The 15,703-nt window shown below is 44.9% G+C and overlaps 1 protein-coding gene across 1 annotated transcript; it reads left to right on the top strand.

The window, feature by feature from the left end:
• The first annotated feature begins 1,415 nt into the window (after nt 1–1,415).
• NUCKS1 (nuclear casein kinase and cyclin dependent kinase substrate 1) lies at nt 1,416–15,448 on the top strand. Its single transcript, XM_069945700.1, has 8 exons — nt 1,416–1,918; nt 5,902–5,945; nt 7,911–8,013; nt 9,817–9,875; nt 10,328–10,474; nt 10,784–10,939; nt 11,262–11,408; nt 14,308–15,448. Exons 1-8 carry the CDS (start codon nt 1,902–1,904, stop codon nt 14,514–14,516), a joined length of 882 nt encoding a protein of 293 aa, XP_069801801.1. The 5' UTR covers nt 1,416–1,901; the 3' UTR covers nt 14,517–15,448.
• Nucleotides 15,449–15,703: the final 255 nt, after the last annotated feature.

Genomic DNA, 15,703 nt, shown 5'->3' with positions numbered 1-15,703 from the left:
TACTATATGGGAGCAAAGCAGGGGACATAATTACTATATGGGGGCACAGTAGGGGCATTTAACAAAGTGGGATAGCACAGCAGGGAGCATTATTACTATATTTGGGTGCACAGCAGGGGATATTCTGTATGGGAATGCTGCACAGTAGGGGGGCTATTCTATATAGGGAGGATGCTGAGCAGGGGGGCTATTCTAAATGGGGATGCTTCACAACAGGGGGGATGCTGCACAACAGGGGGTATTCTGTATGGGGATGCTGAACAGCAGAGGGTATGCTATATAGTAATGCTACACAACAGGTGGTATTCTACATGGTAATGCTGCACAGCAGGAGGGAAGTTCTATATGGGGATGCTGCACAGCAGAGGGGGGCATATACTGTATGGTGTCTGATGCATGGGGGGCATATACTTTATAGTGTGTGTTGCACAAGGCGCCATATACTACATGAGGACTGCTGCATGGGAACCTATACTATTTGGAGGCACAAGGTAGCACAGGTAGGGCATATAGGGCACAGAGGAGACCTAATTACTGTGTGTGCTGGAGCAAGGAGCCTAAAATGTTTTTCCTGGCAGATTCTGGAGAGAAGGGTTATGGCTTGGGCCGAATGGAAAAAAAAGAGAAAAGTGAGTGACTGATCAGAGAAGACGTCAACTGTGAGTCACAATTTCAAATACTAGCCTATGTGATCGTCTGTTTAAAAAAAAAAGTGTATATATATATATATATATATATATATATATATATATATATATATATATATGTATATGTATGTGTGTGTGTGTGTGTAACGCCACTGCAGAAGTCAACTCGGGGCCCGTGCCCCGGATGTTTTAGGACCCTAGCAACGCCCCTGCCTGACACTCTTGTGGCTTCTCATATTCTTACAATTGGGAGATTCTCCCATGAACCATAGAGAATCATTTGCCTAACCCTCTCGTCTCCATTTGCAGGGCTGTAAGCTTCAGCCCCTTGCTGAGTGTGAATACTGACCAGAAGTTCTGAGATGCGTCTTCCCCCTGGTTCCCCACTAACTCATGTCAATGCAAATTCGTTTTTATTGGGGAAATACTCATTAATATTTTCTTTCTACCTCAAGGAGGAGACACAATTTGCTCTATTACACCTTAGGGCTGAAGCCAGCGGCAATGAGAGTGTTAAACAGGTGAAACGACATTGTGGCGAATCTGCCGTCCTCTCATCGTGAGGTAGAATCTCATCTTCCATTTTTGTGTGAGAAGCAGCGACCTCTCAACCGAGCCCGCTCGCGCCTAGGCCGCCGCACCACCTCCACACACACACCTCCTCGCAGCAAATTATCTCCGGGAGTGATGTTTTGAATCGTCCAATCGGCGCTCTCGCCGTGGCGAACGGGCCAATGGCGTGACGAGGCGTGCACCCAGCGTGTTAGGCTGCTCCCTTGGCTCAGGGGCTTGAGGCGGCGGTTGGGGAGGGGGGGACTCGCGGACTGAGGCAGCGATAAAATTGCATTTTAATTCGGATTCCGGCTCGTGGAGCTGTGTCTGTGGCGGTGGGCGTGACCAGCGAGCGTTACTGGGCTTCGCGGCGGGCGCAGATTACGTTGCCTGGTGGTAGAGTAGGTTGTCTGCTCCGCCTCCCCCGGTTTTCCCGCCTCTTTTCACTCCTGGCTTAGACGGCCATTAATGTGAGGTTTTCCCGGGGAAGAAGGGATAGCTGGGATTTTTCGACCCCCCCCCCCCTCTATTTGTAGTAAGAGAACACATACGCCTGGGCCTCCTATCTCCCAACCCCCCTCCTTCTGCAACCCCCACCCTCCATAAAGCGGCCTCCCGGGGGTCTCATACAAAGGAAGCCGCTCGCCCCCCTCATCTCCCACCTCTCTCCACTCTTGTCGCTGTTTAGTATCCGCAGGAACCATGTCCAGGCCGGTCAGGTGAGTACGAGGCCTCAGGCCGGGCTTGCTGCCCTCTCCCCCACACGTGTGTGAGGAGAATATGGCCGTGCCGCGCTCCGTGTGTCTGTCTGATCGCGTCGTGTGTGTAACTTGCAGGAGATGCCGGAGGCGGCCATAACGCCGTGCCCGCTCCGCCATAGCGTCACACAGGTGTGCGGCTCCCGGGGAGTGGAGCGCTCGGTGCCGCTGCGGGGTGGAGCGCTCGGTGGTGCTGTTCCCGGGGAGTGGAGCGCTCGGTGGTGCTGCTCCCGGGGAGTGGAGCGCTCGGTGCCGCTGCGGGGTGCTGCTCTCGGGGAGTGGAGCGCTCGGTGCTGCTCTCGGGGAGTGGAGCGCTCGGTGCCGCTGCGGGGTGCTGCTCCCGGGGAGTGGAGCGCTCGGTGCCGCTGCGGGGTGGAGCGCTCGGTGGTGCTGTTCCCGGGGAGTGGAGCGCTCGGTGGTGCTGCTCCCGGGGAGTGGAGCGCTCGGTGCCGCTGCGGGGTGCTGCTCTCGGGGAGTGGAGCGCTCGGTGCTGCTCTCGGGGAGTGGAGCGCTCGGTGCCGCTGCGGGGTGCTGCTCCCGGGGAGTGGAGCGCTCGGTGCCGCTGCGGGGTGCTGCTCCCGGGGAGTGGAGCGCTCGGTGCTGCTCTCGGGGAGTGGAGCGCTCGGTGCCGCTGCGGGGTGCTGCTCCCGGGGAGTGGAGCGCTCGGTGGTGCTGCTCTCGGGGAGTGGAGCGCTCGGTGCCGCTGCTGGGTGCTGCTCTCGGGGAGTAGAGCGCGTAGTGGTGCCGCCGAGCACCTTACATTGAGTATGGCGGGTGCCGTGTAGTGTCGGATGTGTACACGCGCGGTTCTCTGGCGGATAGCACTTGTGATGTCCGGGGAGCGGGGCCGGACTCACGTGTCTGAGGTTTCTACATTGTACAGCCGGGCCCCCTCTCTGCCGTATAGACAGTGTACCGCCGGGCCCCCTCTCTGCCGTATAGACAGTGTACAGCCGGGCCCCCTCTCTGCCGTATAGACAGTGTACAGCCGGGCCCCCTCTCTGCCGTATAGACAGTGTACAGCCGGGCCCCCTCTCTGCCGTATAGACAGTGTACAGCCGGGCCCCCTCTCTGCCGTATAGACAGTGTACAGCCGGGCCCCCTCTCTGCCGTATAGACAGTGTACCGCCGGGCCCCCTCTCTGCCGTATAGACAGTGTACCGCCGGGCCCCCTCTCTGCCGTGTAGACAGTGTACCGCCGGGCCCCCTCTCTGCCGTGTAGACAGTGTACCGCCGGGCCCCCTCTCTGCCGTATAGACAGTGTACCGCCGGGCCCCCTCTCTGCCGTGTAGACAGTGTACCGCCGGGCCCCCTCTCTGCCGTGTAGACAGTGTACCGCCGGGCTCCCGTATACATTGAGCTCGTCCTCCGGGTGGCAGAGGGCTGGGCTAGCAGCTGTTTCTGGGGGAAGGGCACAACGTGTGTACACACTGGCTGCTACACATTGCTGTGCCTGAACAAAGGCTGAGGGGTACTGAGCCTCCTGCGCTGGGCTGTGCTCTACACCTCCATGGACAGGCTGCTTTGTGTTGTGCTGTTGCCTTCCATCTTCTCTTTTTGTAACTGAAGTTACTTTCGGCAACAGGGCAGAAAGGAAACCCTCTAAGCTAAGGTTCCCCTCCAACCATCTTGGTTCTTTGTCCCGAGGGTATATAGGTTTGCCATGTTAAACGTTTGCTTATGTGTTGCTTGGAAAGTAAGGTTCACGGATGGGGGGGGGGGGGACGTCCTTGAGACGTCCTTCTGTTCTGTAATCTGGTTTTAGGGAGAGCTTTGGAAATGTTTTCCGGTAACATTGTATTGCACTCTGATTTCCTGGGGCACTGGGCCTTTAAGAAAATGGCCGCAGAGTGTTATGTACGGTGGACAGAAAATCCTCGACACTAAACTTGGTCTGGATAAGGGGACGGTCTCCAGTGTATAACAGCAAATGGAATGTGGTTTTAATTCTAAATTAATCTACACGTTCCCCTATTCAGGGTAATGGGGTACGTATCAGACTTCAGGGACCCATATAGATTAGAGAATGGGGACCTGAGTGTTTCCAAGGACTGTTGTTGTACCTGTGCCTACGCTCCATTCATTGTCCATGGAGTTGCTGAAGATAGAGTAGTTTACGGACGCTTAAATGACGCTTAAATGTTATCATCTTGTAGATAATAAAGGATTTAACTTGGAATATCACTTTAAAAAAACTGTACGGGGGAACCGCCATGTTGGTTTATTGCTGCATAACCTGTAATCCAGGGCGCTGGGATGGTTGGATGTCAGTCTCATGATGTGGTGGACAGGTTGGAGCTATAGGGGTGGTGTAAAGTTTTTGTTTTTTTCCCTGCTGGTGCTTTAAAGGCCCACAGAGAACTAGTTTATGTTCCATCTATTGAGTTTAGAGCCAGAAGGCGGTGATATAAAGTTTTTTTTTTTTTTTTGCCAGATATGAACATTTACCAAATCCATATTTCCTATGAACAGTTAAATGGAATTTCAACGTTACAGACCAGCTCCCTAGCTACATTCACATGTTCAGTAGTTTTTCAGGACTGTAAATGTCGGCAATCGTCCTCAAAAAAAGAAAAACAATTGTCTGTATTGCGTCCATAGTCGTATTTTTTTTCAGATCCGCATAAAAGGGGAGATTAATGGTTATTAGTGAAAATGGTTTAAAGTGATTCACTTACATTCTTCTATGGCTTTGTGGGCATTGAACGTTTCATCCACGAACATTACGGGTGCTCCTATAGACTCCTATGGGACAATCTTTGCCGCAGTTATGCTCCGTACTAGAGCTTTTCAGTCATTTTTCCAGCCCCACTGGAATGAATCTGTCCTAAATTTGTCCATAATTGCAGATATGCAATTATGGACAAAACTATGGAACAGGGTGAGAGAATGTGTGAGATTTGTTTACAAAATCTACTTATGTGATTGAATTGTGAATTGTATCTTATGATTTATGTCCCACATCTGAGTGAACAGTTTGCTTAGGTAGTTTGCTTTTATCAAATCCATTTCTGGCTTTGGCTTCAAAATCTGTCAGATAATTAGATTTATGTGGCCACCGCACATCAACTTCACTTACTGCATTTAAGAGACATATACCTCTCGATAAACCTGACACGGGCGGAGATTTAAAAAACAAAAACAAACCTATTTTCAAAATTATATTGATTTGTAAATTGCTTCTATTTAAAAATCTCAAATCTTCCAGTACTTATCAGCTGCTGTATGTATTACAGGAAGTGCTGTATTTTGTCTCACAATGCTCTCTGCTGCCACCTCTGTCCATGTCAGGAACTGTCCAGAGCAGGAGAAAATTCATAGAAAACCTCTCCTGCTCTGAACAGAGGTGGCAGCAGAGAGCACTGTCAGACTGGAAAGAATACACCACTTCCTGCAGGACATAAATCAGCTGATAAGTACTGGAAGACTGGAGACTTTTAAATAGAAGTAAATACAAATCTATATAACTTTCTAACACCAGTTAATTTTGAAAGATTTCCTCCGGAGTGCCCCTTTAAGACCCTACATACAAACATGCCAGTCCTTGATAAATTCCAGTGTATCATCTTAGCTTTGCTCCAAAGTTTTACTAATTGTATTAGAGCCAAGTAGTTGCTCAGATATAGAGGTGGGTAATGCTGCCCCTCAGATGGCTGTGATATTGTACAGGAAAAAACGATTGACTCTGCCAGTGACTATCTTCAAAAACCTTTCTTAGGCCTCATCTAGGAATTGTAGCCAAACTGGATAGTGTTGTGTTGATTCAAATATCCACTAGGAATTAGGCTGATACCACTAAGAGCCAGAGTAAAATCTCCACCCACACAGATCTACTCTACTAGCACTTTTTTTTTTTTTTTTTTTTTAAACCTTTCTAGAATTGGTGTAGGAAGAGAGCCACTTGCTCCTTATGATTTAAAGACCAATCCTTCCTTATTTTACAGGAACAGAAAAGTGGTTGATTATTCACAGTTCCAGGATTCTGATGGTATGTATAACGGCCTCCGTGTTCAGTGTGTGGTTTTCACAAGCTTTTTATTATTTTGGTGCAAGATAAGTAACATTTTAACTTGTGTGGTATGTTGTGATAGACATGCATGCACTCTGCCCGTTTAACTCCACTCTAATTGGTTTTAGAGCATTATAGTGGAACTCTATGGGACTTATGGCCACTATGTGTACAGGAATTTTAAGTTCCATTATAAGGGTATGTGCACACTAAGGAATTCTCACAGCGGATTCTGCCTCACTTCACAATGCGCCCCCGTTTCACTCTCCACCTGTCTCATAGACTCCATTCTGTAGTCAGGTGGATTCTGCTGTCCGCCCAAGCAATGGACATGTTCATTCTTTGGACAGATGGTGGAATCTATCTAAACATGGAATGGAGTTTATTGGACGAGCAGAGTGATGCGGGAGCACATGGTGACGAGAGGCAGAATCTGTGAGAATTCCTTAGTGTGCACAAACCATTTAGGTTTTTCTTTTGTAGTGATTTATGGGGCCAACTGAAGTAAATGGTTGCACCAAGTATTGTAAGGGTAAGTTCACACTGAGTAAAATAAGCGGAATTCTGCCTGTCTCGGTGTGTCATAGCATCTCTATGGGAGAGTGTGCGCACCTCCGCTCAAATAAGTGACGGGTCACTATGTGGAGCGAAGAGCGGTGGCAGCGGATGAGTGCACGTTCTCCCATAGAGATGCTATGACACACCAGAACAGGCGGAATTCCGCCTAATTTACTCAGTGTGAACATGCCCTTAGGCAGTAGGGTTTCACATTGTCTATTTGGTTAGCAGGACAACTGTTACAGTGAATCTGTCAGCTGTAATTCACAATCCAAACTGCAGACACTGTTGGGTCTTAGGTCAAGGAGACACATGGTTCCTTTCATCTATCAGTTTGGGCTTCCAAAACATAGAAAAATGCTTTTATTCTGTAGTACAAAAAGTCATTGTCTTAAGCTTCTAAAGTGCAGCAAGAGATGCTTCTAAAGAGATGACAGTACAACTTGCATCTTTTCAGGAGTCTGGAAAAGCCTCTGACTCTATACCAGAGAATAGGAGTTTTTTTTTTTTTTCTTCATTCTGGAAGCACAGCTGGATATGGGAATGTGTCTCCTTGTCCTGTCAGCAGTTTTAAATGTAAATTACAGCTAACAGATTCCCTTTAAAGAGAACCAATCATGCAGGAAAATGAAAAAAAATCCCCTAATTTGTAAAATATCATTTTATTAACATTTGTAAATATATTTAATTTTATTGCTGCCATTTTTAATGGGGCCGCCATCTTGATTATGTAATTTGAGTTCCAGCGGTGGAATGCAAGCAAGAGGATCAGGTAAAGTATAAGAGAGACTGCAAAGGCAGTCTGTATCTTCATAAATAGACAAAAGGAAGATACAGACTGCCTTGCAGTCTGTATCTTATACTTTACCCAATCTTTTTTCGCTGCACGATGGCCGGGCGCCGCCATCTTGATGACGTCACTAGCGTTCCAGCGGTGGAACGCAAAGTGAAGTGATCAAGATGGCGGCGCCCGGCCTTAGTGCAGCGAAAAAGAGAATTGGGTAAAATATAAGATACAGACTGCCTTTGCATGCTCGAGTCCATCCAAACCCGAACTTTCGCCATTTGATTAGCGGTGGCTGCTGAAGTTGGATAAAGCCCTAAGGCTATGTGGAAAACATGGATATAGTCATTGGCTGTATCCATGTTTTCCAGACAACGTTAGAGCTTTATCCAAGTTCAGCAGCCCCAGCTCATCAAATGCCGAGCGTTCGGGTTTGGATGGACTCAAACCCGGTTTGCTCATCTCTAGTGATAGGTTCTCTTTAAATATAAGTGCAGGACCTACAGTGAGTACTTGAGTCTTTATTTCATGAAAGATTGAAAGGATTTTTTTTTTGAGTTGTGGGTGTTGATCCGAGCTGACAACCTTGTTTTATTCCATAGATGAGGAATATGGAAGGGAATCTGCACCTCCTACTAAGAAGTCTCGGTCATCTCCTAGAGAGGTGAAGGAGAAAAGATCTGGCAAAAACTCCCAGGAGGACAGGTAATTATGCACACTTACTAAGGCTTTGTTTAAAAGTTACATTTGCGTTGTGGTTCAATGAAATTGTAAAAATGCAGCAGGAATACAAAGAAAACAATTATTGGTGGCTGAAGAATTTGGATGTAGCCCTAAGGCAGTCTGGAAAACATGGATACAACCATAGGCGTATGGCTGTATCCATGTTTTCCAGGACTCCTTAGGGCTGCATCCAACTTCAGCCACCGGTAATCAAATGCAGGTCGTTTGTGTTAAGCAAATCTCGAGCATGCTTGGGTTTGTCCTGTCTCTACCTATAAGTTTAAACTGGCCATTGGTACCACCACAATTATGACAGTGGGGTCCCCTCTTCAAAATTAGCAGTGTTCAGTGCTATGCTGAGCGCAGCATCCTCTGCACATCAAGCAGTGATGGAAATCGATTCCCAGTGTGCAAAGGCTGCGGAGCTCAGTGATGGTCACTATGCTGCAGTGATGGGGCCCATAATGCTCCCCACTAAGTGTATTAACGAAAACTTGAAGCGGAACTGTCATGTTTTTTTTTTTTTATTGCAGAAATCAGTAGTATAAGCGATTTTAAGAAACTCTGTAATAGGTTTTATCAGCCAAAAAAGCCTCCTTCTGTACTCAAGAAGCAATCTCCCAGCCTCCCCCCTGACTTCTTATCTGTGCATTATCAGGCAAACACGTCTTCATTACAGAGAAGCCAGTGAAGACGGGCTCTGCTCTCTCCATTGTAAGCCTATGAAGGGGGAGGGGCCGAGGGAGATGAGGGAGCAGGAAGAGGTGACATGAAGGTCAGCTGTTTGTAGACTCTCTGGGCACCTAAAACGCTAAATTCAGGTGTCATAAAGGTCAGTGCTTATCTATGAACTTACTGAGAGAAGATTGCAGGGTGTTGTGCTGTGCAGGACTGCTCCATGCTCAGTCACTCCTAACAGCCCCTCCCCTCTCCATAGCCACATAATGGAGACAGAAATCCTGCTTCATTTGATGTGAGGGGGGAGGCTGGGAGATTGCTTTTTCACTACAGAAGGAAACTCTTTTAGTACATAAAACCTATTACAGAGTTTCTTAAAATCGCTTGAACTGTTGATATTTAATGTTTTCAGAAAAATGACCCTGAAATGACAGTTACGCTTTAACACTGCAACCCACTAACCCCTAACCTGCTGTGCCATTCCTGTTGGGGGATACTGAATCTTCCTGTCTTGGTGTCATATTCTAAATAAAATAAATGTTAAATAAAATTTTAAATCTACAAATTAGGCTGCATGGTGTACTGGGGGTGGGACTGCCACTCTCAGTGCACCAATCTGGTCTGTCCTTTCTTTTAAATATTTATCAGGTCTGCAGTGATTGCTGAAGTGGCATCGCTGCAGGACTCTGGAAACATTACAGCAGGTTAGGCTTCTAACTAGGGATGGTCCGAACCTGCCGAGGTTCGGGTTCGTATGAACCCGAACGTTCGGCATCAGCTGGCTGCTCCGTGCAGCGGGTGGATACAGCGGGAGGACCGCCTGGAAAACTGGGATACAGCCAATGGCTGTATCCCAGTTTTCCAGGCAGTCCTCCCGCTGTATCCACCCTCTCCACGGAGCGGGAATCATTGCCGAGAGTTCGGGTTCGTACGAACCCGAACCTCTGCAGGTTCGGACCATCCCTACTTCTAACCTGCTGCTGTTTTCCTTTTAATTGTGTGTTGCAGTATTTGGATGAGAATTGTCTCAAAACTGCTACATGTCTACCTGTAAAAGGCAGCATTTAGTGTGTATGATTTTTATTTATTTTTTTTGTCTTGAAACAGTGAGGATTCAGATGAGAAAGAGGTCAAGAAAACCAAAAAAGAAGAGGGTGACTCTGCAGGTAAATATAAAATTACCAAGCTTGGTAAGGGCACGTGTTGCATCATTGCGGTTACCATTGCAAATGTGAGAACTAGTATCCTTTGTACCAAAATACTTAATTGCATAGCTTGTGCCATCCTTAGTGATTTGGACATTTTTCCATTGCATCAAGAGTGGCCTCTATGCACTGGATAAAGTGAGAAATTAAAGGATTCTCCCTATGGCAGTATCCGAAGATGCAGTGACAGGCCGATATGTGGTGGGAAGGAGGTGTGCATGCTGTGGCTCAGCATCACTTTTGTTTCCTAGCATGTATAGGGGATTTTTTTTTTCCTTTTCAAACAAAGTAGGGTAAAAAAAAAAAAAAAAAAAAAAAAATTGGCACACAGTGGTTAATTTTTTTGGGATGTGTAACTGCAGTTTGGTAATGGTGATGTTCTCTGTCCTAACTATTAACTATTTTTGTTCCAGAGGAAGACTTTGGCAGTGATGATGATTTGAAAGCTGGAGATGGAAAGGCTGATAGTGACTATGAAAGTCCAAAAAAGAGCAAAAAAGGCAAAAAACCAACACCTGAAAAGAGACGTGCTTCCAAAGGAAGGAAGCGATCAGCCCAAGGTAGCAAATCAATGTCTAAGTTTCCACAAAGCTATTTTGGACACTAATGCCATGCTTCTGGCTATATGGTAAAGCCTCTAAGACAATCACACTATTGTACCCCTGAAGAAGGTGGCTAGTGTGTACATGTGATGAAACTGACAGTCCCGTATAGAGGCGGAGAGGTCTCCCTAGAGGTGATATTTGAAGAGGTTTCACTGTATATCTGTATGGGTTGCTTTGTGCTTGTAAATGTTTTCTATTTACGTGATTTCATATTTGCAATATTTCATTGTAATACGCATTTTTCTTAACTTTCAATGTTTTTAGACGACAGTGATGATGAAAAGGAACAACGTAAAACCGTCCGTCAACAAAGGCAAGCTGCATCCAAGGCTGTCTCCAAGCAAAGGGAGATGTTGATGGGAGAACCTGGGAGTGAAGAGGAGGAGCAGGAGGAGGAAGATGAAGCACAGTTTCTGGAAAGTAAGTTTCATGATGCTTTGGTTTACCTTGGTGTGGACCAGTCATCTCCATAACTATTTTTATTATAAAGGGGAGGGTAGATTACACACTAAGTATATATAGTAAGCAAAGCTTGCTTTCCTAGCAATGCAGTAATAGATTAAGTGGCTTTAAAGAAAAGACAATTGCCTATTGGTCCTTACCATTAATTTTACAACACTGGGAAAACCTCCATACAAATAGTATCAGATGCTGCGGGGGAAAAAAGCAAAGATGTGTTACGTAAGGACATAGATCAAATAGATTTTTGCTAACACTTTTTTTTTACCTTTTTCATTTTTAGAAGATTCTGGGAGTGATGAAGACTTCATGGTGGAAGATGATGACGATAGTGATTATGGTCGATCAAAGAAGAAGAAAAAAGTTGTGAAAAAATCTAAGCCTGAGAAGAGGGAGAAGAAAGTACCGAAGCCCAGGCTAAAAGCTACTGGTAAGTGTCTCAATGTATAACCCTATATAAGTTTTAAAAAATAGTGGCAATGCCCTAACCTTTCATGCCACTTTAGGTTTTTGCTGCCCTCTTTCTTCAGAATAAAGAATAATAATTCCTTAATGGTGGTCAGAAGATGACTTGGGTCTCATGCTTTCTGCCTTTTGCAGTATGCCCTTGTTGATGGATAAACAGTAGGCTGTGGTTTGGTTTAATTGTAAGCATTAGGCTGTGTTCACACGTGCAGTAAAGCAACGTTACAGCATTTCATTGCTGTAATTGATCATTTTATTGCAGCACTGGATCATTTAATTGCAGTCCTTCATTGGGCTAACGCAATGATACCCCAACTTGTGTGAACATACCCTTAAGCTGCTTACTTGTGGCTTTGCTCACTTTAGTCTAAGGACTTGAAGCTCTTCCAAACTGTAACAGGTAAACCCTTCAGTGATAGCAATAATAACAATGATAGTCGGCTAGTTTTAGCTTTTAGAAATTAGATTGTTTACTAGGGATGAGTGAATTTACAGTACTAGAAAAGGACTTGTCTAGTCTCTGCCATAGCTTATCAGCCAGGCTGCCTTTGAACTTGGTGCAGCTCCTCTCCAGTTGACTGGAAAAGCTGGATCCAGTCCTGGGAAATTGGCGAAAGGCACCAGAGAGGAGTGGCACAGAGTTCAAAGGCAGACGGCTGAAAGACTAGTGAAGCGCTTTGCTTAGCTAGTACTGTAACTTTGCTCATCCTAAGTGTTAACCATGGGAAATGATTTGGATTACTGTCTATTATACTGTATAACTAAAGGGGATTTTTCAGAAGAAAATGTAACATGTAAAAAAAAAAAGATTTAAAAGGGGTCATTGGTCAGTTTTTGTAAAAAAGAAAAAAACGCAGCCTCAATATGCCGCTGTTTGGCCTTTTCTCGGTTTAGAGCTATGACATTACCACCTAATGCGTGCTTGGGCATCTTCTTTAATATATTGAGGGTACAAACCCACACACCGTATACGCAGCAAATACGCAACAAATACGCAGCAAATACGCAGCAGTTTGATGGTGAAGATTTAATGCTGAGTTCAGTTATTTAGATCTAATCTGCTGCGTTTTTGTTGCGTATTTGTTGCGTTTTTGCTGCGTATTCGCTGCGTATCGCAGCAGTAAATACGCTGTGTATACGGTGTGTGGGTTTATACCCTGATGGTGAGAAGATTTCATGAACATGCGGACCTCGTGTTCAATATAGGCCTCAAAAGTGTTATCTCAAGAGTACCAAAGGTCTTTTACTTTCTTCCTCTGTCTCTGGTGGTACCTTTGGAGAAGAGAGAGGGGGACAGGAGCATGTTGCCAGCAATGTTCAATAGCTGCCTGATGTTGGGAATGTTGTTCTGACATTGGGCAGCTATTGGACATTGCATATGGATGCGTTTTTGCACTTGTAAACACAAGATGCTACCCACTCTCTCTTGAAAGTTATTTCCAGAGGGCGGGAGTGGAGGATATCACATTTTAAAGGAAAAGTTTAAAAAAAAAAAGACTGGTGCCAGAGGTTTGTAACTTCTTAGTCTTTAGTCTTGCAGTACTTATGAGCTTCTGTATGTCCTGCAGGAAGTGGTGTATTCTTTCCAGTCTGACACAGTGCTCTCTGCTGCCACAGAAATCCCCACAGAAAACCGCTCCTGCTCCCCAGACTCTAAAGAATACACTGCTTCTTGCAGGACATACAGCAGCTGAGTACAGTGTTTGTGTTTTTTTTTATAGAGGTAAATCACATCTCTGGCATTTTTTGGCACCAGTTGATTTGAAAGAAACATATTTTGCTGAACTATCCGTTTAGTGTCCAAGCAACTTTGTATGTGATTCACCCCCGTGCAGAGCGTATAGCCAGTGCTGTCGTTGTGCAGTGCATTGTACCTTGCAGTAATTCAGACAGGCAAACTACAGCCATGTCTCTGGGGCGCCTGTATAGACATATTGCAGGCTTGTGGACCATCAGAAGGTCCCACACGGTCTCCAGGAAATTAGCACCTGGTGATCGAGTAAGACAGCTGGAAAAATTGTATACATGCCATGGTCATGTGAAGGGTTAACAGTACACAGGTCAGAGAAGCAGGTAAAGGTCCCCATACACCTTATACTTTTGTTGCACGTAACCACTCCTTACAGTGTGTTTAGATGTTGGTAGAAGTTGTATGGCGGCTTGACCAACCACTGACTTTGGTGGAGATGGGTGATGGAAAATCACCGCCCACCACTTTGTTCTGGGAAAGATAAGCTGCAGCCTGTGGCTTAAAGGAGAAGTCTGGCGAAAATATTCATTAAGGTATTGTATTGTCCCCCAAAAGGTATACAAATCCCCAATATACACTTATTACGGGAAATGCTTATAAAGTGCTTTTTTTCCCTGCACTTACTACTGCATCAAGGCTTCACTTCCTGGATAACATGGTGATGTCACTTCCTGGATAACATGGTGATGTCACAACCCAACTCCCAGAGCTGTGCGGGCTGTGGAAGTAAGTGCAGGGAAAACTTTGTGCATTTCCCATAATAAGTGTATATTTGTAATTGGTATAACTTTTGGCGGACAATACAACACTTTAATGAAAATGTCCCCGGACTTCTCCTTTAACTCTCCCCTCTCGATAGAGAACATGGGAGCACTTGGTTTCTGCTTCTCTTCAATGCATATTAAAATGTATATGTGTTTGTGTTTATCAGGGAGACCTTGAATGTCCAAATGACTGACAGTCAAGAATTTCAGTAGTTTACGCCTTGTTGCTGAATGCCATGAGCTTTGCATAGGACTTGTTCACATCAGGGTGTCTAGCCTCTGGGCAGTAATGCGGCCTGTTTAATGAAAATTCTATGCAGATTTTCAATTTTATTTTTTTTTCTTTTTAGTAACACCCAGTCCAGCAAAGGCCAAAGGAAAGAGCCGCCCTGCAGCAGCAAAGGCATCAAAGGAAAAATCTCCATCGCCCAAAGCTGAGGAGGAAGAGGAAGATGATGAGCCAGAGACACCACCCCCAGAAAAGAAACCTGCCAGCCCTCAGCAAGAGAAGTCTGGTGAAGAGGCATCTGATGAAGAAGCGCAGAGTACAGAAGATTAAATTGTTGGGTTGGGGGGGTAAGGGTGTGAGGGTGATTGTTTGGGGAGATTTTATTAAAAAAAACAAACAAAAGTTATAAAAAAATAAACCAACAAAACAGACAGACTTGGTTTAGAACCTGATTTAGGCTATTGCTTGACTTTTTCACCTCCAACTCTGTCTTTAATTTCTGTTTTAAGAGTTACATATGCGCTTTTTCTATTTTATCCAGCAAAAGGTGATACTTTTTGCTATTTTTGGGGTTAATGGTTGGTTCCTCCCATCACCTGTTTGAAATAAAGCCATGCACATTTTTAAGTTTGCATTGCTAATATATATTTTCTTTGTCCGTAATTTTCTTTTTTTACATTCATTAGAATTTTAGTAATCTGAATGGTAATCTGGAAATTTAAATATTCTCTGCTGTTCAGTAGACTCATTTGTATGTGGCCATTTTCCCTCTGACGGTAACTTGTGGGAAATTTCCCAGTTTACCATTTTATTTTTTTTTTCCTTATGTTCACACTAATTTTTTTCTTGTGTTTGTGTTTTTTTTTTTAATGTATAATGGCATGGGTATTCCCTTTTTGTCAGACAATTCAGACCTTTTAAGGGAACTGAACTCCAGCAAATGTTATACCTCTTAAACAGATGTAAGCTGTGCAGTGCTCTTACCCAAATGTACTGCTCAGGTATCATGGTTTGACCTTCCTGCTCCTGCGGGTATCCTACAATCATGATTTTACCTTTTTTGGATTGACTGTTTTGAAGGTACTGACAAAAGATGTGTATTTAAATTTTGTCAGAATACATAATAAGCAACATGTAATTTTAATTGTCGGAAGCCATCTTATAAAAGTGATCTGTTATACGTTTCAGTTTTCTCCTTTATTGTAAAAAAACAAAACTGGTTATAATATGAAATAAACCATGAACATGCAGTTGGTATCACACCACTATTGGCCTTGTGTGTTTTTGAAACCTGACAGATTAACAGATCTATTGCTGCAAATGTTGCCTTTCCTGACCGAATGGATCTGGAAAGTGTAAAGTGTGTGTGTGTTTTTTTTTTTGTTTTGTTTTTTTTAACCCTGTATTCTGTGGGCTATATTTTGGCAGCATTTTTGCTTCTGTTTGTCTCCTTGAGTGAACATATTGGTTCTGGAAGATGCGTACTACTAAATCCCCATTCATTATCAAAGATTTGG

This window comes from Dendropsophus ebraccatus, chromosome 11 (assembly GCF_027789765.1).
Source record: "Dendropsophus ebraccatus isolate aDenEbr1 chromosome 11, aDenEbr1.pat, whole genome shotgun sequence".
Lineage (NCBI taxonomy): Eukaryota > Metazoa > Chordata > Amphibia > Anura > Hylidae > Dendropsophus > Dendropsophus ebraccatus.
Note: the sequence above shows the minus strand (reverse complement) of the source record. Positions and strands in the feature narration are given on the sequence as shown.

What these genes read in the sequence shown, in the direction of transcription:
- NUCKS1 (XM_069945700.1), top strand. An exon ending in AAGGAAGCGATCAGCCCAAG is followed by an intron (nt 10,475 to 10,783) that starts GTAGCAAATCAA and finishes CAATGTTTTTAG; the next exon opens with ACGACAGTGATGATGAAAAG. An exon ending in TGAAGCACAGTTTCTGGAAA is followed by an intron (nt 10,940 to 11,261) that starts GTAAGTTTCATG and finishes TTTCATTTTTAG; the next exon opens with AAGATTCTGGGAGTGATGAA.